The sequence below is a fragment of the Narcine bancroftii genome, chromosome 6, assembly GCF_036971445.1.
Source record: "Narcine bancroftii isolate sNarBan1 chromosome 6, sNarBan1.hap1, whole genome shotgun sequence".
NCBI lineage: Eukaryota > Metazoa > Chordata > Chondrichthyes > Torpediniformes > Narcinidae > Narcine > Narcine bancroftii.
In genome coordinates this window covers 35,124,966-35,150,861 of record NC_091474.1, presented here as the reverse complement: position 1 = coordinate 35,150,861, position 25,896 = coordinate 35,124,966, and the positions used below count along the sequence as shown (strand labels likewise).

The window sequence follows — 25,896 nt, the reverse complement described above, 5'->3', positions numbered from 1 at the left end:
GCCTCTCCCTCAGTCTTTCTAATTTACATTTGGGTCTTGACATTTCCCTTTACTGGCATTTATGGACTTCTAATGTACAAATTCAAAATGAGAATTCGGGTAAACCCTGCTTTGCAAACACTAGAATTACAAAAATTTGCTTGTACGAAGAAACCCATTTTTGCTTTTCTGTAAATAGTCTCTGATTGTCAATGGGTCTTTGCTTTGAATTTTTGGTTTATGAATGGTTTCTCAGGAACTTCATAAAAGTAAGATGTAACTACTTTAGAACCGATGCCAAATTGCTCATTCACCATATATTGTGGGCACTGCAGCATTCGTCAAAGTGGAAATCTGTATTGCCCTTGTGATAAAGCTGGTGCTGTGATCCATTTTAAACCTTGCTCTCGCTGTACTAGCAGGTTTTCACTCTTGATGAAATTCAGATGAGAGTGAATTTGTTTCATGAAATTATTGAGCCTTAGAACTGTGTCCTTGTCTTTTTTTTTAAACAAGTGGAATAGTTTCAGGATCTGTCTGGTGTATACTTGGGTCTTAATCCTGACTTTTGCATTAATCTCCAGAATTGCGCAACCACTAACGTACTTTTAATCACTTTCAAAAGGTGAAAAATTATACTTACAGAAACTAACTTTTTACTCTAAACTTTCTGTACAAGTAGAACAATTTGTATTTCAAACATGTCAGCTTTTATTGAATGTGTAAGCAATCCCAATGAAATTTAATAGGATGCCAATTGACTAGTCAAAATGCATAAAGCCCTATAGCAAATTTGGGGTGTGACCATTTATTTAAAGCATTCGTACATCAAAATTAATAGAATTGTTCAAAGGTTTGATGTCCTGGCTAATCAAGAACCTAACAAACTTTGCCTTAAATCCGCCCAGTGACTTGGCCTGCACAACTATCTATGGCAACAAATTCCACAGATTCACGATCCTCGGACTAAAGAAATACAAATGTTCTAAGTGGCTCTTTTTGATCCTGAAGTTGCGCCTTGAGCTCAGTTCTCCCATCATGGGGAAACCTCTTTCCTACATCTACTGTCCTTGCCTTTCAACAGTCAAAATGTTTCAATGGGATCCCCTCATTCTAAATGCTAATGAGTACATGCCAAGAGCTGTCAAGTATTCCTCACGTGATGACCCTTTCATTCTCCAAATCATCCTTGTGAATCTCCTGAGCTCTCTCATCCCTGCTCTTGTAATCTCTTCCTCTTGAAATGAATGCCAGCATTGTACTTGCCTTCACCACTGACTCAACCTGCAAGTTAACTTTCAGGGTATCCTGTGCAAGGACTCCCAGATTCCTTTGCATCTGGGAAATTTTTCCTCTTTTTAGAAAATAGTCTGTCTCTCTATCAAAGTGCATGACTGTACACTTTATATTATTTGCCACTTCTCTGTTCATTTTCCTAATCTGAAGTACTTCTGCAGTCTCCCTGTTTCCTCAACACTAACTGCTCCTCCATTATTCATACCATAAACTAAATTATTGAGGAACAATATAAAGAGGTCCAACATTAACACCTGTGGAACATAATGAACAGCTGGCAAATGCTTTACCCATCCTAGTATGTTTCCTGTTATACCATGGGCTCCTGTCTTGTTAACCTTGCATGCAGCACCTTGTCAAAAGCTTTCTGAAAATTCAAATGAGCAACATCCACTATATCTTGCCTACTTGTCACTACTTCAGAGAATTCCATTCCATTATTTGATTACTTCAGACTGCCACTAGTACAACATGCTACTTTAGACCTACAAATTAACGCAGTATTCATCACCATCCCCCCCCCCCCCCCCCCTTTTTTGATACATGGCATCTTGTGTACACTTGTTTTGGTTATAATAAATGAGAATCCTGACAATGTGAATAATTAGCTCTAATCCTGAGGGTAAGAGTGCTGTGTGCAGGATTTTTTTGCAAAGGAATTGCTCACTCACATCTGAAATGTTGGGTAAACTAGTTAATGATTGAATACCATTCAACAACAAAGGTGAACCTGTTATGGTCCAGTTGGTGCATTAAATCTTTTGCTATATAAATTGCTGCACCATTTCATCAGATGCAAGGATCGACAATGAGATAGACAACAGACTCGCCAAGGCAAATAGCGCCTTTGGAAGACTACACAAAAGAGTCTGGAAAAACAACCAACTGAAAAACCTCACAAAGATAAGCGTATACAGAGCCGTTGTCATACCCACACTCCTGTTCGGCTCCGAATCATGGGTCCTCTACCGGCACCACCTACGGCTCCTAGAACGCTTCCACCAGCGTTGTCTCCGCTCCATCCTCAACATCCATTGGAGCGCTTACATCCCTAACGTCGAAGTACTCGAGATGGCAGAGGTCGACAGCATCGAGTCCACGCTGCTGAAGATCCAGCTGCGCTGGATGGGTCACGTCTCCAGAATGGAGGACCATCGCCTTCCCAAGATCGTGTTATATGGCGAGCTCTCCACTGGCCACCGTGACAGAGGTGCACCAAAGAAAAGGTACAAGGACTGCCTAAAGAAATCTCTTGGTGCCTGCCACATTGACCACCGCCAGTGGGCTGATAACGCCTCAAACCGTGCATCTTGGCGCCTCAGTTTGGCGGGCAGCAACCTCCTTTGAAGAAGACCGCAGAGCCCACTTCACTGACAAAAGGCAAAGGAGGAAAAACCCAACACCCAACCCCAACCAACCAATTTTCCCCTGCAACCGCTGCAATCGTGTCTGCCTGTCCCGCATCGGACTTGTCAGCCACAAACGAGCCTGCAGCTGACGTGGACTTTTTACCCCCTCCATAAATCTTCGTCCGCGAAGCCAAGCCAAAGAAGAAGATATAAATTGTAACTGCCTTTAACTCCCAGTGAAATTTTAAGCCAGAAGACTGTTCCTGTTGAGTGAGTGTATTAATTGACAATAGTAAATAGGACTCAGGAGTTTCTCCACTTCTGATGTTGTGTGACCATTTGGAATTGTAGTGTAGTTGTCTATTGAATGATAATTGAGAGAGTATTAATAATATTCTCTTGACCATTGTTTAAGTTGGTGAATCTACTGGACCAACCTATCAAGTTGGGATTCAGCATTCTCTTCAATTTGGGGGAATTCAAGAGATTTTACTGCATCTTTGATTCAGATTTAACAATAAATATTTTGATTTTTAGTTTGTTTTTGGCAAGTTGGGTGTTACGGCAGACTTTTTTTTCCTACTTCCTGCATGGATTCTCCTGCTTTGAGGGCTGATTTTCTTTCCCCACTTGGAGAAATATTTAGCAAGTACCTAATTCAGTGCTCCCAGACACAGCATGGATAAGTGGCCTTGCATTTGTTTTTATTAGCAAATGTCTGAAAAGTTGCAGTCAGTGGAAGAAAGCATTTTTTCGTAGAACTTGTATGTAGACTGGTCATGTACTTTTCTTAGTTATTGGCACTGAAGTTTATGCAGGATGGTGCCCATGGAGGCAGCGAAACAACATTGAGTTCCAAGCTTGAAACTGCCAAAGGAAGTTTGAAAGTGTAGTCTGAAGCCTACAGCAATTGGAAGCACTTTAAATATTTGGCATGACCCTCAGTCCATTCCTAATTGTTCCCAAGGCAGTGATTGAGTGTCAACCAACAGAATGGTTTGAGTTTGAAGAGGTAATGTGAAGATGGTATTTCTTTTGAAGGGTAATAGTGAACAAGATGGAGCTTGAACAATTTTTTTAAATTCTAGATTTAATTACATACCTGCTTTGTCTGTATTTCTTGATCATATTCTGCTTTGATTTTAAATTGGTCATATTCAAAAATAGTTTATAATTGGTCACATTCCTATATCAGTGGAAATATTACTAGAATCAAATAATGCAGTTATTTTAAAAATACAATGTTAAAGACATTTAACCCACATGTTCCAAAAGTGCCCTGCTTTAAACTTTCCAAAATTTCCATACAAAAATTTGACAGTTGTTGTGGACAAAATAATTAACTTTCATGTTAAATTACATAAATTAGGATCACTGAAGACCAACATTTAATTCATACACAACTTCATATGTCTGCTTTGTTTTCTGACAACAGATAAATACACAAAATAATTGATAAATCTTTCAGGATGCCAGGAATGCAAGTACACAAATGTGATACTTTGAAAATGTGTATTCTTCATGGAAATGTTCACTGCTTCATCTATACTTCAATAGTTAATGATTTGGTCTCCTACCCTGCTGCATTTCTATTTGGCATTGATGGGTACTGCCTGTTGTGATAACTTGCAGATAATTTGAACCACCAAACCAAATGTCTCAAAGCCAATAGAGATGGTTTGTTTTCAAGATTCTCCTTTGGAGCATTTAAGGAAAAGCAAGCTGAAGTATCACTGAATACTACTTGCAATAAATGATTATTAAAGTTTGCTCATGCTGGTAGCAGCCAACTTTCTGAAGGTGCCTTGATATTTTTTTGGTGATGGGGAGGAAATCAAAGCAGAAGTTGGATATTATTAAACTATACAAGGTCAACATGGAGAGAGTAATGTTCTCATACTATGACCCAACATATTCTAATTTTCCCTGAAAGCCAGAAAAGGCATTTTCATAAACTAAACTTCATCTAGTGGTCCTGATCAGAAAGCGAATCTAAATCATCATCTTCAACAGTACTTTGAGCAGCAGATATCTGGATAATTTGCTGTATAAAAATGAATAGGAAATGCCACAATCTTGTTCAAAGGCATGATTACCTTGTACATAACTCTGTTAGAAAAATCAGCTAGAGTTGCTCAAGTAGATCATAAAAAATATATTAATAACACAAATGAGTAATGTGTATATACTTGAAAACCAATTATTTCATTCAAGTGAAATTAATATGGCCATATTTAAAAGAAATAACAGGTTTAATTGGCATGCCCAACAAAATAGAATTTTCTGAGCTCTCTTCAAGAATCATCGTAAAACCAACATTATACCATCTGATCATTACATTTGATATAACTTAAATGTGGTTCTCGAAAGAAAAGTCCATGCAGAAAAAGTTGCTAAAGCATTTTGGATGGCCATTGGTGGAGATAGAGAAGAAATTGAAGAGCTGTCTGATGAAGAGAGTAATTAAGAACTGAACCATTTTGTGAACCAGATGAAATATATTAATGTGTCAGCCAAAAAAAAATGTGGTTCTCAAATCATATTGCCCTATAAATTTTGTGACAGGCACCAGATATTGTGGGATAACAACAAGGAGTTAAAATTTATCTGGCAGCTGGTGAAAGCTCGGCATAATGTCCTGCATGGTACTGAAATTAAGAGAGGTTCAGCATTTAATGCATAACTTCAAAGAACCAGCAGGACTGAGACTTGGGAGATGACAGCTCTAAGTTTCATTGTACTGTGCTCAAAGTTAACCTCCTTCAATAGTTCTTCATGGTTTGGAAGGAGAGGCTTTAAAAAGTCCCATCTTACGAAAATACCTCACTATGAGAGGAACAGAAATCAAGGTAATGCTCATTCGCACTGGGGCAAAGACCTTGTGAACGGCATATGCTATTACAAAGGTACTGGTACCAGCTGCCATCCTGGACTGCACCACTGTTTCGTTAAGTCCCATCTTGTAAAGGATTGCAGTCACATCCACACCACTGAAAATAAGCAAAAATGTTGATCAAATGGCTTAAAAGCAATGTATTGTATAACATAGGATAATATAATAAAACATGTTTTTGTTACTCAAAGAGCATGCAAAATCTGCAGAAATGGCATTTCTGTTCATTGCTGCATGCTTTACCTTATTAAAAGTCTTGAAACAAATTTGATTTATTTTACCTAGATGCAAACTTCTATTATCCAGAGATATGAAACTTTTAGCCTAAATAATTTAAAACTGACAAAATTGCAGAGCCAATTAAAATGCTGATTTTGCATAGCAGTGATTAATGTCCTGCTTCCAAGCTCTTAAAATGTTAAGTGATACAGTCAGACCACTTATCTATTGCAATCAGTGGAGAAACTTGGCTCAGCCTCTCGTTCAGTGCTAGTCTTCATTATTGCCACTTTAAAAAAAATCTTCGGGTTTCTTTCTTTTGGATAATATATTTTTTCCCTGAGCCCTTGATTCATATTCTGAGGTAGGACATGCCAATCAAGGAGTAATGGGTAGTGTTTAGATGGAACAAAGAAAGTAACAGTTAGGAAACACAAGATTATTCAGAGAGAATAATGAAGAAAAAGTTAAAATTTATTTTCTTAAGAAAAAACAATTGAAGTCATCGAGAACATGAGAATAGGTAGAGGGGGAGGGGATTGGATAACAACACCAATAGCAGCAGAACCAGATTTTCCTTTTGCATCTTAGGGAACTGTACCTATGTTGCAGATGATCACACAATGGTATTTTATGCTTTTTTTTTTACATATAACCGACTTATTTCCTGTCAGCAATTATCACACCTACCTTTCAGAGTGGTCATTCTCACAGGAACGACCAGAACGCCAAAAATTCAGATCTCACCACATGTCTACACTAAGTGACTGAGGTGCGGTATTTTCGGTCGACGTGGGACACCACTGCGTCAATGTCGACTGTGATATATAACTTACGTGTGTCATGCAGCATCAATGACGTTCCATTGTTGTTGCTGAACGTCTGCAGTTGCGTTTAGATTGCGGGCGTTCTGTGAAATGGTCTAGGGGTCCAGGAGATAAAATGTCGGAACAATATTTTACCTCCACATAACCTTTTATACAGACTGCATTCCCCAATTTTGGGAACAATTTTCTGGAACGCTGTATGAAAAAAACATTAATGATAGGAAAAGGCAGGAATTGTGGAAATTAATTCACCTTTGATTGATCGCCCTCATCATTCCTGTGAGATGGCATGCCTACCTTGAAAAGTAATTCATTGCTTCTACAGGGACCGTTCCTCACTGCTGTTCTCTATATTATGAAAAGATAGATTTTGACTCAAATTCCATCACCACAGACCCCCTCTCTCCTTAGAATGGTGTTCTGTCAGTTGCCCCTCTGCTAACCCCCCTTTAATAGTTGCAGCCCCAACACAAAATGATGCCAGCTTTCTGACCACCTCGATTTGTCCAATGGTCAATGTGAAAACTATGTTTCATTGAGATTCTTCTTCCCCCACTGAAGCAGGAGGCTCACTGGCACGAACTGGCATGACCTCAGATTTGAGGCATGTATTAAGTGTTCCTTGGTGCACAAAACCCATCATTCAATCCACAAGTACCACTGCCAAGGTGGGAATGCCAGTGAATGGCGTCATGATGTAAATGAAACTGACTTGCATTTATACAACATCTTTCATCACCTCAGGGCAGCTCAAAGCATTGAAGAACTCTGGAAATGTGGTCAGTCATTGCAGTAATGAAAGAAAGCGTAAAGTCCATTTGTATATAGCTATAACAATACAAACTTAATTTGTTTTAGTGCTGGTGACAAAAGTAAAATGATTGGACCAGGACCTTCGGGATACCCTAACCTTTACACAACAGGGCAGGAAGCCTTGGTTTAATGCCCGATCTTAAAGCTTTCATCCTCTCCAGTGTAGCACATCCTGTACCATACTGAAGTTAAGAGAGGAGAGACAGTGACCAGGAACTTTTAACATTTTAGCTTGTTCAGAACAACAAATGCAAATTGGGCTTCATATCCTCATTAAGGCTTAATGTACACGACTTGGATATCTTTGAACTTTGCATAAAATAAGCCTGCAAATTTAGTCTGATTTTATACTATTTTTTTTAAAAAAGCTGTTTTCTAGTTTTAACCTAAGATTATTTAAAAAATCTTTTTTTAAAAAGCTGTTTTCTAGTTTTAACCTAAGATTATTTTAAAAATCTTTTTTTAAAAAGCTGTTTTCTAGTTTTAACCATTGATATTTGTTGTTGAAATTGCTTCAAATTTAATTTTTACTAATTAATTCTATTCAGGTCAGCTGACTTTTATTGTGTGTTCTGCCACATGATCAATGAAGTTTTAGTTTAAATCATAGCTGGTTAGATTGGGATAAAAGAAGAAAAAAATCATGCATTAAATTAAATCACAGCTCAAGAACCTGTGACAATTTGGTACAAAAACTGTTACAAGGTATTTTTTTTGTTACAACGGCACAATAATCTTTTATTCCACCATTTCTGGGAAGCAATAATTGATAAATGAGGTTCAAAGGAAAAATGTTTCATGAGCTTGATGTAGGTTACATTTGGGAACACCGGGCTATAGGAGACGCATGGACACGGGTTTGGTATGTCATATGATTATATGGCTTATAATATTTAATCCCCTCGACCCAGTGTGAATTGGGTTAGAAATGTAGGGGGAAATAATCTTTGTTATTCTTTTACAAGCAGTTGGCAACAATCGCCAAGCACCACCTTCCCGGAGACCTGAGAGCAGAAATAAAAACTGGTATAGGTGAGAAAACACTGCATTTTTAGTAGTTTGAAAGCCGAAGTCTAAAAAGTGCCAATGAAAATTTGCTGAAGTTTTGGGTTATAAGAATAACACAAATCCTCTTAATGCATGCTAAAAATCAGCTTTCCTACAAAGCAGCAGATTCCATAGTTTCACAGACTGTGTTGATGCAGTCCACATGCATTCCTAGTGTTAGAATCAGAAGTACCTTCACAGAAATTGCTCGAGACAAAAATTGAGAACAAAGAACATTTATTATACAACAATGCAAAGTTGGGTGCTTCCCCTTACCCTGGGAATGCACACATACATTAGGGCTCACCCAACTTTATACAGTTCATTTCAGTATAGGAATCCCCCCCCCCTTACATTCTTCTGCCTCCTGGAGAGGTTTGGCATTAGGCAATCCTGCCTGCCTACGTGCTGTTTCTGTGCACTTGGAGGACCAGGGGGGTATCCTGTCGGTGTCTTATCATGTCATTATCCTCATTGTCCTTATTCACAAACCTGTCTTTGTTCTAATTTACACCTTCCCGACCCTCAGGGCTGTGTCCTTGCTGATTCTGTCTAAAGGCTAGGAGATTCTTATCTTACTCAGACTGATTCTGCTTCCTGCATTCTAATATCCATGTCTTATCCTGTTCATACTGGCTTTATTCATTTACCAATGTATCAATTTTAGTTTCTTCATTTTCATATTTTTATTTCAGTTGTACTCATCTCTCACACTAGCATGTCAAGCAGTTTGAAAACATAAACCTCCAGATTCAGAGACATCAAGTTATCAGTCTCTTAAATGGACCTCTCACTTGTAAAAGATGATATCCTTGCTCTGTTTTAACCGTTAGTCTCCATATCGTGACTTATGTAATTGCACCCTGTGTTGTCTTTTATTGCAACACTACCTGCTCTGTTGATTTACTCGGTACATGCAACAAACAAACCAAGTGTGAATTTATGTTCTGTTGTCAAACATAGCTAACGTGGTTCACAAGTAACCAAGTTTGCTGATTAATCCTGCTCATTATTGATGATCTGATAAGTGATTAAAAACTTGTCAAGGCAGAGAGAAATCTTTGGCCTAAAGCATCTTCTATTTCTTGTAACATATTTGAGTGGTTAATCAAACAACAATCGCCAGGTGCTTTTGCAAATTTGATGTTTCGGTAACTCATCGCATGATTTGTGTTCAATCCTCTTTGTGGGTATGGCGGTGATGCATGCTTCGACAACACTTGAGCAAAATGTGTGCATTCAAGACTGGCAGTCCTTGCACAATAGAGAAGGCCTTCACTAAAGTATTCAGACATGCTTCAGCATTAAAGAGGCCCAGCCCAACTAGGCCTGTGACAAGGAATCAGAGGTCTATGCCATCCACCAGGTTGATATGCCTTTCTTCCTATTTTGATTTCAACGTGCTCAATTACTTGCTTCCCCATTGCTGCCATACCCAATGCTCAAACCTTTGGAAATGCCGTTACATCACCGGTCCCCTCGCTAGTCACAGCTGTCTCATCTCCCCTCCCCCTCCCATTGACCTTGGATTGTAAACCCCATATTACCTCTCCAACAAGATCTCTCACTCTCTCCTAGTCACCTCTCCGAAACTATCACTGACTGTGCACACCCTTAATTATACCTCCTCACAGGGAGGATCTCACTCCAAATTTCTAATCGCTTCTGCCTCCCCCAACATTCATGACTGCAAGTTGAGCACCAGTCTCCACAGCAAACCTGAACCACCTGCTAGCTTTTCCACACGTGTGCGTTTAACTGAGCAGAAGTTATCAACAGCTTGTGATACGATACGTGCTGAAACAAGTCAGACACCAAGGCTACACGAGTTGGGGAATACGGCCTGGTATTTCCTGCCATTTCAACATGAGGCAAGGTTAGGTCCAGATTCAACACCACCATACACCACATTGAACAGGCAGCCAGCAGCAGTTTTAACTTGGATGACTCCAGCCATTAGGCACAACTGCACCAGAGCTAATCAGTTCTCATCACGGAGACCATCAAAAGGGTGACATTTAGAAAGGCATCAAAAGTGTTTTAGTCACAGTTGTGCCGTTGATGGAGCTGTTGCCTCACAGATCCATAATATTCATAATGGAGGACATGTACGGAGGTGGTAGATGTTCTCCTTTGCTATCAATGTGTGTACAATGAACTGGTAAATTAAACAGAACACGGAATGAATCCGATATCAAATTCCTATTCCATGTTCCCTTAACAATTACTCTAGGATACAAATATAAGGCGGTGATCTGAAATTTGAACTTATGCCTTGAATCACAATGGTTTCTTCATGGCAGGAAGATTGGCGGGTGATGCGCAGGAATGCAAAAAAAAGGAACCTGAGTGTATCCTTAGGGACCCTCCATCACATACATCGTAATAAAGACAGCACAGTGTGATGGTGAGCAGTGGCTTTACCTCACAGCTCCAGTGACCAGAGTTCATTCCTGACCTCTGAGGCTGTCAGTGTGGAGTTTGCTTGTTACCCCGTGACTGTGTGGATCCCCTCCCCCCCCCCCCCACCTCAGTAGTTCTCTAATCCCACATCTCAAAGGTGTGTGGGTAGTTAGGTTAATTGGCCACTGCAAACTTTCCTTATGCAGATAGGGAGAAATAGGTGGAAACAGTGGGGCAGGAGATAATAGGAACAGTGTAGAATTAGTATAGATCAACACATAAAAGTCAGCACGGACGAGGGCTGGAGGAGGAGTTTACATATGATAGAAACATAATGCTGGAGAAAGTCAGTCAAACAGTGAATCTTTTATAGCAAAGTTAAAGCTATATAACCAACATTTCAGAGATGAGCCCTTCATCAAGGTATGAGCAAAATGTAGGCATATGCTTGAATAGTTCTGTTCATACCTTGATGAAGGGCTCATCTCTGAAATGTTGGTTATGTATCTTTATCTTTGCTAAATAAAGTCCACTTCTTGACCTGAGTTCCTCCAGCATTGTGTTTTTACTACAATCACAGTGTCTGCAGTCCTTCATGTTTTACTACATGAATGGTAGAAATGGCTAAAATGAGTGTATGATGGGATACTCGACCATTTTGAAGCCGAATACAAAACTGCTGATGCTAGTGGAGAGTAACCTTGAGTGACAAGTGTGGTCCCAAGAATCTCTCTGAGACCAGGGAGAGGAGGTGTCTGGAGGAACTCGGAGATCCTGATAATACAGAATAAAGAGAATTGTTGAGCTGTGCTGAATGACTAATTGGTACATGTAGTGAAAGATTTATTAGACATTGAATGGGGGAATGCAAGAAAGAATCATGCCAGTTTATCTGCTTTCCTGTATAAATGTGAACTTTGTAGCTGCTGGAGTTCTGATGGTGGTGAAGGATGCTTGCTCCTTAATAAACTCTTAAAGCAAATCTCAAAGTTTTTGTCTTTGAGTTAATTTCCATGACAATATGTTACACCATTTGAATCCAAGGATCTTCTCCAAGACTCACCTTGAAACAGCCAAATAGAAGATTCCAAGTGAAGTTAGCGATATTCCAGTATGAAATACCACTCCCACAGCTCCATATTCTTTAAAGACTTGTTTCAGCTGCTGGGATTTATTGAGCTTTTTACCATCATCCCCGTCAGATCTTCTGGCTTCTTTCCCAGGTGTTCTGCTGGCTCCCTGGAGGAGGGAGAGGATGCAAGTTATTGTTGGGCGACACAGTTGATGTAGCGCAAGACCTTTACGACACCAGCGATCGGGACCAGGGTTCGAAACCCGCACTGTCTGTAAGGAGTTTGTGCGTTCTCCCCATGTCTGTGTGGGTTTTCCCCGGCAGCTCCAGTTTGCTTCTCTGATAGGACAGAATACTATCAACAATGTATATATTTACATAGAGTAGTAGTGATTGGCTGAGAGCCATAGCCACGCCTACTGGCAGGTCATAAAGGGCTGCCCATAACCAGACCCAGGTCAGTCTGGACTGGTCGTCCTCGATGTACTACACTCCAGTCTTTTGTCAATAAAAACCTTGGTTTGAGTCAACAAGTCTTTGAGTCATTTGACGCGCTACACCTCCCACCATTCGAAACGTACTGGGGGTGTAGGTTAATTGGGTGTAAATTGGGCACCACGGACTTGAGGGCTAAAATGGACTGTTAGCGTGCTGTATATCTAAATTTAATTTTAAAAAGAAACAAGGATTCATTAAATACAATTCCTTAAGATAATCATCGACTGCTGTTCATCAACTTCAGCTTGGCATTTAATACAATCATTCCCCAAAGGCTGGTGGAGAAGTTGACCTCACTGGGACTCAACACCCCTCTCTGTACCTGGATTCTGGACTTCCTACAGAAAGCCCACAGTCCGTCCAGCTCAGAAGCAGAACGTTGAGCACCATTACACTGAGCACTGGTGCACCAAGGGCTCTGTGCTCACCCACTCCTGTTTCACAGCTGCATTGCCAGATCCAGATCCAACAGTGTCATCAAGTTGCAGCTGGTACAACAGTAGTTGGCCTCGACAGCAACCACGATGAGTCACACCACAGAGAAGAGGTATAAAATCTCATGATATGATGTGAGAGCAACAACTGGAGTCTCAAGGTGGACAAAATGGAAGGAGATGATCATGGATTTCGGGATTACAAGGAACAACCACTGTTCACTACACATCAACAACTCTGGAGTGGAGAGCACCAAATTACTTGGAGTTCATTTAACTAGAGACCTATTGTGGACACACAACATATCCTTACTTGTCAGGAAGGCGCAACAGCGACTGCACTTCCTGAGAAAATGGAAGCAGGGAAGGCTTCCAGCCACCATTATGTTAACCTTCTACAGGACCTCTATCGAGATTGTCCATGCTGGCTGGATCACACTGTGGTATAGTTGCTGCAGAGAAATGGATTGGAGGTCAATCCCACAGAACCATAAGAGTGGCAGAGAGGATCACTGAAGTGCCCCTCCTCCCCATCGATGTGATCGACTGGGATCGTTGTCTGAAGAGGGCACAGAAAATCACCGAGGACCCCTTCCACCCCGCACACATCTTTCAGCTTGCTCCAATCAGGGAAGAGATGCAGGAGTATCAGGAATGGTCCACAAATTATTAATTAAAACCCTTCCAGAAGCTGGAATTAAATCTCGTGCACATCCAACTCATAAGACAATGATAGCTTATTTGGCCAAACGCATTTCTTTTCTCATCTTATTTTAGACTTAAATCTTCTGATGGTTGGTCCAGATATCAGTTGCCAGCTCAAAATACGGTGAAATAAAGGAAATCCTGGAAACGCGACACACAATGAGCGGGATAGGCCTGCAGCAGTTCCCATGGCTGCCTCACCATCCCTGCAGCTTGGGTTTGATCGTGATAAATGGGATTGCACTCTTGGGTGCTGAAATGGACTCAGGAGTGCAATCCCATTTATCACGATGGCCTCCTTCTGTATTATTACAAGATATGACGCGCAGAAACGTTGGTTTCTCACCCATCTGAGAAATGTTTAGAGCTAGCCCTGATTTTTTTTTTCTCCTCTCTCTCTAAACCCAGTGCCCTGGCTCTTCTCCCTTTGGAGATCAGCTGGCTGGCCACTTAACTCACACATTCACTGCTATAATTCCTGGTGCTCTTTGCTTTGATTTATGGTAGCCAACCTGGCAAGGTACTGGTTGAGTATATACATCTATTTGAAGATGTTCAGATGGCCAGCTGTTCCAGAAAAGTGGGAGTGGAATCTAAAAACAATTGCTTCATGCATAACTTCAGATTAGACCATACACCAACTCCAGACCTCTGAACTACATAATCCCGCATGGGGTAAAGAAATGTGTATTGAGATGCCTTTGAGAAACTTAAGGACATTAATAGAGAATATACAGAGGCTCATAAGAAACACATGCTCACAAGCCACATCTGTGGTTCCCACAGTGACCTCATTAGAACCCTTAAAAACAGGAGTCATCCTCAATCCCCAGGAGCATCCCAAGTAGAACAGAAACACAGGAGCATTGAATAATGATGGAAATGTACACCAGGTTACAGCCTCTTGGCGACCAAGAGTTGTACATTTAGGCAAGGCCTTTCAGCATGATCTATTTAATTGTTATTCTCCTTTGAGAACAGCGTTTGAAACATTAATAGGCCAGTTCCTGATTTTACACTAGACAAATAGGAGTAACTGGCCCTTCAGCCAGTAGGTATTGATTGTTTGAGGGACATTCAACCACCCATTCTCTGAATGTGTCAACCTGCTCTTTTGAGTCTTTTGGCATTCCTGGTTCTCCCCCTCCATCAACCAAACCTTCCCTAATAATGATAGATCTGTCAGATCCCAATGATTCAGAGAGAAAATTGCTGCTGTAAAAAAAAAACATGTATTTAATTATTTTCATTGCCAATATAATCATAACAGCATATCTTTCAAAAAGCAGATAATTCTTATTCTTCAAGATGAAAAGCAAGTCCTTTAATAATAGCAACATAATCCACCTTCAAGTTCATAAATTATTTAAAATACATACCTTGTCGACAATGAAATCGCAATTTTAAACAACTTTTATTCGTTATATACTTTCAATGTAACAAAATGGCCTAAGGCATTGCAGAATTAAAAATGTACATACAATAAAGAGCTGCAGAAGTGTCAAAACAAAAGGCAGGGTCAAAAGGCTTGGCTCATGCGAGGTCCTGTTTTTAAACGTAGAAAATGGACAAACTGCAGAGCTGCTCCTCACTGATAATGCCACAAGTCAGAAATAGATGAACCACAAATCAATCCATCTTGGATTTTAACAGCAACTACAGATGTTAAACAAGAAAATCTACAGATGTTGAGCTGAGGTCGTGCACTACATAAATGTGCTGGACAAACTCAGCAGGTCATACAGGAAGTACAGGGTAAAAGTCTTGAAATGTTGGTCACCTCTGACTTCCTATAGATGCTGCACGACCTGCGCAGCATCTATGACAGTGGGTTTATTGATCTACACATTGTATAATGCATAGTTGCACCAAAATTCTTACTTAATTCACAGCCAAAATGTCCTGGCAATAGTGCAGACGGTCCATGATTAGTGTTTGAAGGAAAGGTTCAAGAGTCTGTTAGTTGTTGGAAATAAACTGTTCTTGAGCCTGAGGTCCTGGCCTTCAGGCTTCGGCCCGAAAGTAGCAGTGAGAAGAGGTTGTGACCAGGGTGATGGGGTTTCTTTATGATGCTGATTGCCTTCTTGAGGCAACGCCTCACAGAGACATCTGCACTGAACGGGAGGCCAGAAGCTGTGATGGACCTGCCTACGTTTATGATCTTCTGCAGCCTCTGAATTCCTGAGGTCGAATTTCAACGCCAGTTGTGATACAACCAGCCAGTACATTTTCCACGTGCATCTGAAAGTTTGAGAAGAGTATCCATCCGAAACTACAGTGCAATCATGGAATTCTGTACGTCCACAGGGGTGTTAAGGAGCATATACGCTCTCCTACGCTGACGTGGCATTAAAAGAACACAGAGAAAGCAAGCAATTTAACTGGCAATTCAGAAAATGAGCAGCTCAAATCTAATACAGAATCTAAATGGGGATGAGTGAGAAAACCAGGTGATGAGAAAAACTGGGAGACAGGCAACAAGCTGAACAATTTCTATTAAACATCTACTACAGAGCTATTTCAATCTAAACCACCAGTCTTCTGAGGTGAGGAAGAGTAGTCCAGATTCTAGATTTCAGATTTATTGTCTGAGTACATATACAGCCCTGAGATTCTTTTTCCTGCGGGAAAAAGTAGCCAAACTGACACGGAGATAAAAAAGACATTTAAGGAGAAGTGGCTGTCAGTTCAACTCTCTCAAAGAAAGTCATGGTGGGTGACAGCAACACCCCTCCCAAAAGACAGAGAAAGGACCATTCCATGGAATGATAACAGCTCTATGGCATAAAGCTGCCCCAGTGAATGGTCCACACATTCACAACATTTCAACTCAAAACTTCTGCCCCAGAACTATATCCAGGCAGATAGAAGTTTAGAATCATTGATAAAAAGCTATATTATTGGCTGATGGACCACATTCCTGCCACTGGCCCGTTCTCCTAGTCCTGTTGTACATGGTTAGTGATATTTAAGTTGATATGTCACAAAATACCTGATATAGTGAGAAGGGTTATTCTGCAAACGGATTATCGCTAGTACTACATACACCATGTTAAGAGCACAATTTACAGAGCATAAGACTGGAATGAAGTAGAAGATCGGTAGTGTTAACGTAGCGGTTTGCCACAACCCTATCACAGTACCTCAAGTTTGAATCTAGTACTGTCTGGAGGAGTTTGCATGTTCTCCCAGTGTCCTCATGGGTTTCCTCCCATATTACAAAGACATACAGGGTTAGTAGATTAATTGGTCAAATCAGTGTATTTATAGGCAGCACAGGGATCGTGGGCTGGAAGAGTTTTTCTTTCAACCATGCTGTATTTCTAAATTGGCCTTGCTGGCCCTGAAAATGATGCTCCCCAAGTATTTGAAGTTGTTTACATTTGTCAGCTGGGTGCCGTCAACAGTGATCTTTGGTTCTATGATGTTGGTATTTGGCACGGACTGATGGAGTACTTCAGTCTTGCTCGGGTTGATAGGCCAAAGAGCGCAGGAGCGTCTACGAATTGGTCCAGCATGAACTGTAGATCACTCTCTCTGTGCACCAAGAGTACAGTCATCAGCAAAAAGGGTATCTTGAATGAACGCGTAGAGGCACTTTGTCCAACCGGCAAAGGTCAAAGAGAGAGCCGTTCAATTGGTACCTGACTAAAACTCCCTCCCTCCCTCCAGGCCTTGGACAGCACATGACAACATGCAAGTGAAGAACAGATTGAACAAGACTGGGGCTGGTACACAACCCTGCTTCACCCCATTAGGGGAGAAAATATTATGTATATTGTATTTTGTTTCTATTGTATGCTTTATTTTGAATAATAAAGAAACTATACAAAAAAAATGGCAAATGTAGTGATTCATCAGGATCTTTTGATCAGTGAAGCTTGACGAAGTGGAAAGCTTGAATATCACAGTCAACATATCAGGACTGTCGAGGATTATTGCCTTGAGGGAATGAATCAGCTTGTCAAATACAGAAACGTTATGTCGGAACTGTATCATCAGGATTTTAACCTTCATTGATATACCCTGCTCGACTTTGCATTACCTTCTCGAATAGTCGTAAGAAGTGGTTCGGTTCAGTGAGTGAAGCTCAGAAATATATTGCTGATCTTCCTTCTACATCATGCCCTGTGCTAACTGTTATTTCATGACTGAAGATGATTTATTACTGTTATTTTTAAGATTTCTATCACTTACCTATACCAGATCCATTGGTTGAGGATTGTTTGATTGTTTTATTTTTAAAATTTGTTTTAATAATATTATTCGGCGTTATCAACCCATTTGGATTGCAGTTTTATAAGGTTTTCTCTTGGCATTCAATTCATTGAGTTACTTACTTTTTTTGATAAGAATATTAAGAAGTATACTTTCATTATATACATATTTTTATTTATCAATAATTAGTTAAGAGGGAAAACAATCAATGTGCTACTTGCTGCACATTTTTTAAAAATAAACTACATCAGAAATTTCTTTTTTCTTCTTGTGCTTGGTTGAAAACTAAATGTAATCTTGTTCTAATTGGAAGTGTAGAGGCTATTTACATTTTTAAGTTTAGGTTTGGAGTCATTGTTTCTGGAAGTACAGTAAGCCTGCAAGTTTCAAAGGTGCACCTGCCTCATAGGCAAACCAATCCCATATTGCAAAAGCCAACATCTGTTAGAAATAGCATTTTGAGATCTCAGTTACATGGATTTAAACTGCATTTGCGGTACTAGAGTTTAACTGACAAATACAACTGTGCTAACTTACCAGGCTTTGGGGAGTCTTTAAACCACAGGAAACTGGTAACAGTGAAGATTGCTTCTACTTCCACACAGTTGCTTCAAGGTCTGGCATTAGTGATAACAGATAGAATAATGAGGTAACCAATGGATAACACCATTCAGGTCCTGTGGAACATCTTAATTTAATGCAATATCAAATAAGAATGATCAATAATGATATCTTTCATTTCCTATCTCACAGCCAAAACCAACAGAAAACTGACAAAAAAAATAGAAAAATGCAACTAAAGGAAATATTATTGAAAGTTCATTGTCAGAATGTTTCTCTCTCTCTCTCTCTCTCTCTCTCAACATGCATCTTCAGATTTGCTTAATATTTCCCACTTTTCCTGTTTTTATTATCACCAACAGAAAATTTTACACATAAGAAACACAAACTGATTTTTTAACCGGAATTACCATCTCATTTGGGATCCAACAGTTCTAATAGTTTTCAAATATAGTAACTAAAAATAGAAGTTGGCCTTTCGTTACCACTCCCTGGAGTCACTTTTGAACAAAGCCTTACTTGTACACACATGGCAAAATCTGCCCCTTCCATCAATACCCAATGGTAGAGTGTTTCATATACAGAGTTGAATCTGTTGAGGCATTCCTGGAGAGAGCAAATGTACAACTGTATATATATATTTTTTTAAATTGGCCTTTATCTTTTTGGTTTTGAACATTATAGCTAAATGACCTCAATGCAATTAAAGTGTCATGAATCCCTGTAAATTTTGATGCTCAAATGTTTAATTCCGGGTGTCATATCTCTTAGGATGGGAAGACAATAAAATTCATACACATTTTGGAAATGATGTACAATATGCCACCACTGTTATTTGGAGCTACTGACTGGGAGTGCATTATTGTACAGTCAGTAGCTCCAAATAACAGTGGTGGCATATTGTACATCATTTCCAAAATGTGGTTGCAAAGGATCTGAATTTTGGTACAAAAGTAGAACGTACAGCAGCTACAGCTTAACATGTGCATCACCACCATCTCGCGACAACCTTCCAAGAGGAAATGTCCTGTCAGTTTCTTGGCCAAAATTAATTCTGAATCAGAATGAGAATTTACTGACATGAACAAGTCACAAAATTCATTGTTTTGTGGCACCATCACAGTACAAACATTCATATAAACCACCTTACAAAGCAATAAATAAAAAAGGTGCACGAAAAGTCAAAGTAAGGCAGTGTCTTTGGTTCATTGATAATTCAGGAATCTGATGGCAGTGGGGATAAAGCTGTCCTTTTGCTATTGAGTGCCCGTCTTTAAGCTCCTGTACCTTTTTCCCCGATGGTAGCAGAGTGAAGAGGGCTTGGCCTGGGTGGTGGGGGTCCTTGAGGATAGAGGCTGCTTTCTTAAGATACCGTCCCTTGTAGATGTCCTCAGTGAAGTGAAATCTGGAGCCCATGTTGTCACCGACCGAGCTAATGACTCTCTGGAGTTTGATCTTGTCCTGAGCGATGGCATCTCCTCACTAATCAGGGATGCAACCAGCCAGAATGCTTTCACCTGGGAAAATTTCCGAGAGTCTTCGGAGACGTAACTCTCCCAAGCCCTCTAAAATGGAAACAATCATGGATTTTTTTTTTAAATACTCCGGAGGTCTGACATGACCTATGCAGAAGGAAAGGTTTTAGGTTGATGATGTTTCATCAGGTTCTGGTGATAGGTCCATTATTGTTTGCGCTAGCTATAGAACCACTAGCAGAATCGATAAGAATAGATAATAATATAAAAGGAATAAAAATAAAAGACAGGGAATATAAAATCAGTCTGTTTGCGGATGATGTGATAGTGTACTTAACAGAACCAGAACTATCAATAAAAGAACTATATAAGAAATTGAAGGAATATGGAGAAGTGTCGGGATACAAGATAAACGTAAATAAAAGTGAAGCAATGCCTATGAATAACGCGGATTTCTCAAAATTTAAGGAGGAATCCCCATTCAGATGGCAAACGCAGGCAATAAGATACCTAGGTGTGCAAATAAACAAAAATCTAGGCCAATTATATAAACTCAATTACAATCCACTAATGAAAAAATTACAGGACGATTTAGAGCATTGGAAAGAGCTACCACTAACACTGATAGGAAGGATAAACTGTATTAAAATGAACATTTTTCCAAGGATACTATACTTATTTCAGGCATTGCCAATACAACTGACAGAAAAATTCTTCAAAGAGTTAAAGAAAATAATAAGGAGATTTTTATGGAGAGGGGGGAAACCGAGGATAGCACTAGATAAATTAACAGAATGGTATAAACAAGGAGGCTTACAATTGCCAAACTTCAAAAATTATTATAGAGCCGCACAATTAAGGTACCTATCAGATTTTTATCAAACAAGGGAAAAACCAGACTGGACGAGACTAGAATTAGATAAAATAGGGGAAAAGATACCTGAACACATATTATATAAATGGGACGAAAAATTGGTACAACATAGAACTTCTCCAGTATTACACCATCTCCTCAATATATGGAAGAAGATTCATGTAGAAAGAAATAAAATAAATTACCAAATACCAAAACTAATATTGACGCAAAATAAGCTACTCCCTTTTACAATAGACAACCTTGCCTTTAGAAAATGGGAAAAAAAAGGGATTAAAAGAATAGAAAATTGTTTTTCAGGAAGTAGATTCTTATCCTTTGAACAAATGAGAGATAAGTACAATATAACTGGAGATACAGCGCTGGCATATTACCAACTGAGATCCTACTTGAAAGATAAATTAGGAAGCAACTTGAGTTTACCAGAGGGAAGTAACCTTGAATATGTGATTACAGATACAATGTTAATCAAAAGATTTATAACAAATATGTATATTAAACTGCAAGAAAAGGAAAATGAGGAAACAAATGGTAAAACTAAACAAAAATGGGAACAAGATTTAAATATAAAGATAAAAAAGGAAACATGGGAGAAGTTATGCTCTGGAACGATGAGAAATACAATAAATACGAGGCTGCGTATGATACAATATAATTGGTTACACAGACTATACATTACACCGCAAAAGTTAAATAAATGGGACCCAACAGTATCTGATAGATGTTTTCGATGTAAAAAAGAAAGGGGAACAACAATTCATGCAATCTGGACATGTGAGAGAGTAGAAAAATTTTGGGATGATCTCAATCAGATATTAAATAAAATAACAGAAAACAATATACCAAAGAATCCAGAGATCTTTCTCCTAAGTAACATAAAAAATAAAGAATTTGGAATTGACTTGGAAGATGCACAAAAAAGATTTGTCAAGATAGCCCTAGCCGTAGCAAAAAAATGTATTATGTCAACCTGGAAATTGGAAGATAATTTGAAAATACAACAATGGTATATAGAAATGAATAAATGTATTCCATTAGAAAAAATAACATATAGTTTAAGAAATAATATTGAAATATTCGAACAAGTATGGGAGCCTTACATTAAATACAATAGCGAAAACCTACCGGGAACAAACATTACCTAAGTTGATGGAAGGAGAAGAAAAGAAAAGAATGGACTCAGTAGAATTTCTGGTGTATTTTTGTTGAACGACAACATTGTCTAACTGAATTAATGCAACCTAGATTGTATACCTAAAATGGATGAGAGGGGGGGGTGGGGGGGTGGCTTGGGAGGAGGGAGGGGGGAGGGAGAAAAAGTCACTGTAAATGTGTGGAAAAGAAAAAGTGTATATCATGGCTATTGTGATTTATGGTGTGAAAAATAAAAAATTTATATAAAAAAAAAGGTTCTGGTGATAGGTGTTTCTCTTTCCAGAAGTGCTGCCTAACCTATAAAAAGTACTTGAATCTCAGTATTTAATTCAGACTTCTACCATCTATTCAACTATTAAAACATTTTAATATTGCTACGTATGGGCTATTGTTCCTTCAAAGCAAATAGAGTGGAACGTTTCCAGTACAAAAACCCTTTGGACTGATCAGTATTTGATAATGGATTAATTCAAAATACAGAATTCAAACATGTAACATTTTTAACATAAATGTTTCTGCGTCCTTGGTATAATTTTTAAATAGTATCTGTCTGCAAAATTTGTAAAAATATCAAAATGTCAAGAGACCACAGAGAAGTGCATCTAATCATTTTAAGATTCTGCACCATTTATATGGACTCCAGCAAAGTTATATAGATACGGATTGAAAAATATCCCTGAATGCTGGTGATGGTGAGGCAGATAAAGGGGATTTAGTACATTCTCTTTGGTCTTGTCCCAGAAGTCAAGAATTTTGGATTATGATACACAAATATATTGGTGAAGTTTCAGGTATTCATATTCCTTTTTGCCCTGTACTCTTTATCTTGGGAGACACACGTGGGTCATTTGGGGATAAATACTCTCAAAATTGGATTCAGACAAGCATCATGGTAAGAAGACCAATAATACTTAGAGGTTGAAAGAATTTTGAGGGGGGGGGGACCAGAATGGGCCTCAGAAATGGCCAGTGGCAGCGCTTGAACGCACGTCTTACAAACAGTTTGATAAATTGGACATTTATAAACCAAAATGGAGCAAATATCATGGTTTCCTTGGGGTGTGGGGGAGGAGGGGGAATAGTGGTAGTGGTGAGGCGCATTAATGAACGGCAGTTTTTTTCTGTTATTAGATGTTTATATAGACACGTGTGGTTATTATTTTGATTTTTTTGCTGCCATGTTTGTTTCTTTTTTATGGATAAGTTTATGTTTTGTAACTACTGAGTTACGTAAATTTAACACTGACTCAAAGGTTGGGCCACTTTTTTTTAAAAGAAGTCAATAGAATTTAAATCATAAAAAGGATTTGTATGTTTTTGCAAATAAATAAAATCGAACTATACTAAACTTTAAAAAATATATAATGAATGTTTTTGATGTGTTAACATTCATAATATTTCTTGATGCACCAAGTGCTTTCTGAGGTTTGGATGTTTATAAATTGAAGACCTATCAGGCCACATTCAATAAATCCCCTATTGATGGTGATCCACATTGGGGAATCCAACAATGAGAAAAAAATATTTTTTTTACAATAAGATTTTCTTTTAATGTTTTTCACTTTGTAGTATAGGAAAGAGTTCAATGCTGTTTTCCAATAAACTGGCATAGACTAAATGGACAGAATGGCCTTGTGAGAAAATATATGAACCTTTGTGGCAGCATAGCAGCCATACATCTAGGTAGCTGAAAATCCATTTGCTCGAAGTCTGATTCAATACATAGATTGTTTTGATGACAGAAAATTGCAAAAGGTTCAAAATGCATAATGCAAGGAGGCTGGACTATGTCATATCGTCAGACAACTTTCACCAGACATTGTAAAGATGCACATTTTGAAACTGCGTGGCGAAAATGGATGACAAAACAACATTTGTAGAGAGAGCACAGGGCTCTTTCTGCTGGTGACGCAGACACTGATTTCCCACAAGAATTACATTCAAGGCCACTGTGGTAAATGGAATCTTGGCTGTGAACAATGAGTGTTGCTTCAAGGCTGACATTCTTTGAAGGATAACATGCAACTCATTGCTCTCTGGCCATAAACACATTTAAAAACATTCTATGATACATTTTGAATAAACATTTATGCAGAGGTTTGTTGGCAATCCTCATGTCTCACATCTATCAGGTTGTACAGGACTCTTTGAAATTACAAACTCACTGAGCACATCTACCTACCAGCAATGTGTCTAGCCATTTCCAGGAGCCTTAGCAGTTTTCACTGTTGTAAGCAGTGAGAGGTGCTTGAGGCTTACTTAACAGTATGAATACAGGTGCAGGAGCCCATTACTCCAATCCACCATCAGGCCCTGTAGCAGAGATAGACAGCAGGATCAGGAGCAGAGTGGTCCAAGCCCGCTCAAAATAACTGCAGAGTAAAGTGGTCCACTCTAGCAAAACCCATTGCCAACCTATACCCCTGGAGAGAGAGTTGGAGCAAGGTTTCCTCCTTCCAACAGGGTCCAGTGAATCCATCCGCCACTATTATGGCAGTTCAATTAAATGTGCACTGCATGGTGATAGACACCAACGCTGGGAGCTCTGTGGCCTCCGTGCACAGGTGCACAAAGTGGATAGAATCTTCTGATTCACCCTCCCATTAGATGCAGTGCATGATGGGAAACACTGATTGTTTCAGAGATCAATTCTGCACTTGAGTTCAATCGCGCACTCTTTTAAAGATGTGTTTCCTCATTGGATTTTTAGATTATGGAGTCTGACGTAAGAAGTTAATTCTCCTTTCTCCACATAAATAACATTGGAGACCGCACTCACTGTCTTCCTGTGGATCCATTTTCATGCATTTGGTCAAAATGCAGATTTCCTGCAGCATTTCATTTATTCAGTTATCACTAGTGTGTAAATGATCAGGAACAGCACATTCCAGCCTACAGAAGTAAGTGATGACGAATGTACTGAGGCTTAGCACAGCCATCGCGAGGGTGTTGTGGGGAAAGGACGATAGTCTACAGCCCTTTTCTACTGGCATCTTATCCCAGCTAAAACAATCAGCACTCCGGCATCAAATCGTGCTGGGGATTGACGGCCTCCACCCCTACTCATATCCCCGGCGTCAGCTGATGTTGGCGTGCTGATTAAACCAGTGGAAAAAGGACTTCCATCCATTCCATTCGAAGGTAGACTCTCCAATCCCTGGGGATGAGTGTGTTCAGTGGAAAAGCAGCCAGTGTCCCGGTTCAAGGTGGCCCAGTGGAGACAAGCACAAACAGCTTCCTTTCCAGGACACTACACGGCCAATTGACTGGGATGCCAGAGCAAAAAGGGCTCAAGATTCCTTCTGCTACTTTACATTGAGGGGCTGAGTCCAGAGGGGAAGCCCCTCAAACAATAGAATGGGAAGTAACTATAAGGTACCACAGTTGGGGCAATGGTCCTAAATGGAGAACATTGATAAAAATGTATGGATATGACTAAGGATGTGAAAAGATTTTGAATGGTTTTCTTTTTTTAAAAAATCACTGTGAATAAAGTTTATTTTTGGAGGAGAAAATGATCAGGCACACAAACAGGGCATAAATCAACATGTTGATTAACTGCACAAAGCACTGTTTGCACTCGAGGAAATAACTCAAATGTGGCAAATGCCCCTAAAGCTCTTCACAGGAGGAGGTGTCAGCTCAAACCGACGCCAAAACCGGTGGGCATCTTAATGGCAGGTGATCAAAAATATGGTCAATGTGGGAAGTTTTAGGCAGCATTTTTTTTTAAAATTCTAAGGACTTTTAAGCTGAGAATTTGCAGTGGCTGAAGACAAAAACAAAACTGGCAGCAGAGTATGGGAAAACAAAATGTGGAAGGGTTAGCGAAGGTTAGAGGGAGAAGAGGCCACAATTAGATTTGAGCATCAAGATTCTTTTTAAAAACTTCAAATCTGGGCCACACCACACAAGGGCAGAGCAGCCCAGTCCCACCCCTATCTTCTTATTCGGTGCAGACTAGTGGGCCATCAGTGCAGGTAAACAAACACTAAAATTCATGGTGGCTGAACTTCACAGAGAAGAAGATAAACCAGCCCATCACAAACATACCAAATCTGTTTATTGTTGAACAGCC

General features: G+C 39.5%; 1 protein-coding gene across 1 annotated transcript in view; it reads right to left on the bottom strand.

Moving 5' to 3' along the window:
• Positions 1-3,975: 3,975 nt before the first annotated feature.
• Positions 3,976-25,896, bottom strand: part of fam210b (family with sequence similarity 210 member B) — a 52,531-nt gene continuing 30,610 nt past the window's right edge. The window contains exons 2-3 of the mRNA XM_069884610.1: positions 11,890-12,065; positions 3,976-5,614 (exon numbers count right to left, since the gene is read on the bottom strand). Of these exons, the coding sequence (XP_069740711.1) occupies positions 5,398-5,614; positions 11,890-12,065 (393 nt within the window). The 3' untranslated portion in view covers positions 3,976-5,397. The remainder of the gene's footprint in view (positions 5,615-11,889; positions 12,066-25,896) is intronic.